This window comes from Elephantulus edwardii, unplaced genomic scaffold (genome assembly GCF_000299155.1).
Source record: "Elephantulus edwardii isolate Elephantulus edwardi_28Jun2011 unplaced genomic scaffold, EleEdw1.0 scaffold00016, whole genome shotgun sequence".
NCBI classification, from domain to species: Eukaryota; Metazoa; Chordata; class Mammalia; order Macroscelidea; family Macroscelididae; genus Elephantulus; species Elephantulus edwardii.
Genome location: NW_006399766.1, coordinates 8,474,566 through 8,476,633, shown reverse-complemented (window position 1 = coordinate 8,476,633; position 2,068 = coordinate 8,474,566). Strand labels below are relative to the sequence as shown.

At 39.6% G+C, this 2,068-nt stretch overlaps 1 protein-coding gene across 1 annotated transcript in view; it reads right to left on the bottom strand.

Annotated features, from left to right (window-relative positions):
* Positions 1 to 93: 93 nt before the first annotated feature.
* LOC102843595 (zinc finger protein 639-like) overlaps positions 94 to 2,068 on the bottom strand; it is a 21,821-nt gene continuing 19,846 nt past the window's right edge. Inside the window, exon 2 of the mRNA XM_006881861.1 lies at positions 94 to 1,274. Coding sequence (XP_006881923.1) covers positions 94 to 1,274 — 1,181 coding nt within the window. The remainder of the gene's footprint in view (positions 1,275 to 2,068) is intronic.

Sequence of the window (2,068 nt, the reverse complement as noted above, 5' to 3'; positions counted from 1 at the left end):
TATCTTTAAAGTGATATATTTTATTATGTCCAAAAAATCAGTTGTAGTATTTTATTTTACATTGACATTATGTAAGATAAATACAAAAGACAATCAAGTTGTCTCATGAACTGGAAGGTGACTTATTAATTCTCTTTCATTTCCAAACCTCATCAAGCAATCACTGCATTTGTGAGGTAAGTCAGCTGAATGTTTAAAATCTAAATGAATTTTAAGATCTTCAATTTGACCTGTTGAATATTCACAATACTGACATAAGTAAATTCCCTCAGATAAATGTGAATTTAAATGCTTGCAATATTCTAGCATACTCGAGAAGCCTTTCCCACAGTCATTGCACACGTGAGGGAAAATTTTAGTGTGTTCAATAGCCACATGCCTGTTCACATTGGTATGAAGTCTACTCCGGAAGCCACACACTTGACACACGAAGAAGTTTTTACATTTGTCAAAGGTAATTTTGCTTAACAGGCTGTATTGTCCATGTTCTCCATTGTTATATTTATCACTTAGCTCTATTAGTTTACATGCATGCTCATTTCCCACGTGGCTATGCAAATCTTCTGGATCATTCGTTTCATGTTCACAGAACTGACACAAGTACTGCTCATCACAGCTGTGCTCCTGGAAATGTAAGTAGAGCTCACTGCTCGAGGAGAACAGCACCTCACACTGCTCACACCAATAGAGGTGGTCACTGAAATGAGTGTCCGCAATGTGCTGGCTGAGGTTCTCGAAAATAACTGTTTTATAGTCACAATATTTACAAATATATGGGTCCTCCTCGTGGAGTTTGGCGTGCTCAATCAGAAGCATGTTGGTAGAGAAACTTTCTTTGCAGACTCGACAGACATTTGAATCAGTACGCTTATGCTTCAGGGTCATATGCTGCTTTAAATCAGAAAAATTTTTGCTGTTGAACTCACAAAGTTCGCATTTATAGAGGCCGCTGCTATTAGCTCTGAGCAAAGGCCATTTCTGCTGGGCAGTCACATTCAAAGTCTGGTTCTTGTCAAGAATTTTACAGAGTTTAGCTGGTGGCTCTTCGTCAGTCTGGTCGTGGAGACTCTCAGAAGAATTGTTTTCTGTCTCTAGGTCATAATCCTCAGAGATTGCATGGACCTCTGCAGCTATTGGAACATCTTCAGCGGTGTGAACTTCTATAGGGTTCTCCTCTTGGGTCTGCTGATTAACGGATTCAGGTGAGTCACATTCTTCATCATAAACTTCAATATCAGTTGATTTTTCTGTAGCAAAGGCAGTGTGGTTCTGGCCTTGATAGCAAAATTTAACAGAACAGCAAGCAACAAATGCTGGCGAGGTTGTGGAGAAACTGGAACCCTTATTCACTCTTGGTGGAAGTGTAAAATGGTGCCACCATTGTGGAAAGTGGTGTGGCACTTTCTCAAAAAGTTGCAAATAAAGATATTTTGACTCAACAATTCCAATACTGGGAATATACCATAAAGAGACCATAACCGACATCCAAGCAGATACATGCACACCCATGTTTATTGCAGCTTTGTTCACAATAGCAAGGAGTTGGAAACAATCCAGGTGCCCAACAAAAAATGAATGGAGAAGCGGTCATATATTCACACAATGGAATACTATGCTGCATTGAAAAACAAGGAACTAATGCAATATTATTAAAAATGGGTGACCCTGGAGGACATTAATCTGAGTGAAATATCTCAGTCACAAAAGGACAAATACTGCATGGTGCCACTGTTGTAGAATGGGACTGACATCAGGGTTGGGGTAAGACTGAGAACAACTGGATAAATTGTGTATACTGCATTGAAACAGACGAGGGAGAGAATAATTTAAAAGCACTATATGATAGGATATTATGGTTATCACAAGAGTCCAGAATGAAGGTTGCATAGTGGAGTGTACTCGGGGCGGTGGGAGGGGTACAGGGGGATTGTATACCAAAGAAGGAATTTTTCTTTTGCTTTTCAAAGAGAGGAGCAAACTGGGGAGAGGAGGGCTGGGGTGGGAGAAAAGTGCAACAGTGAATGAATGAAAATCCAAAATCTCTGTAAATGTTCACGAAAATTAATAA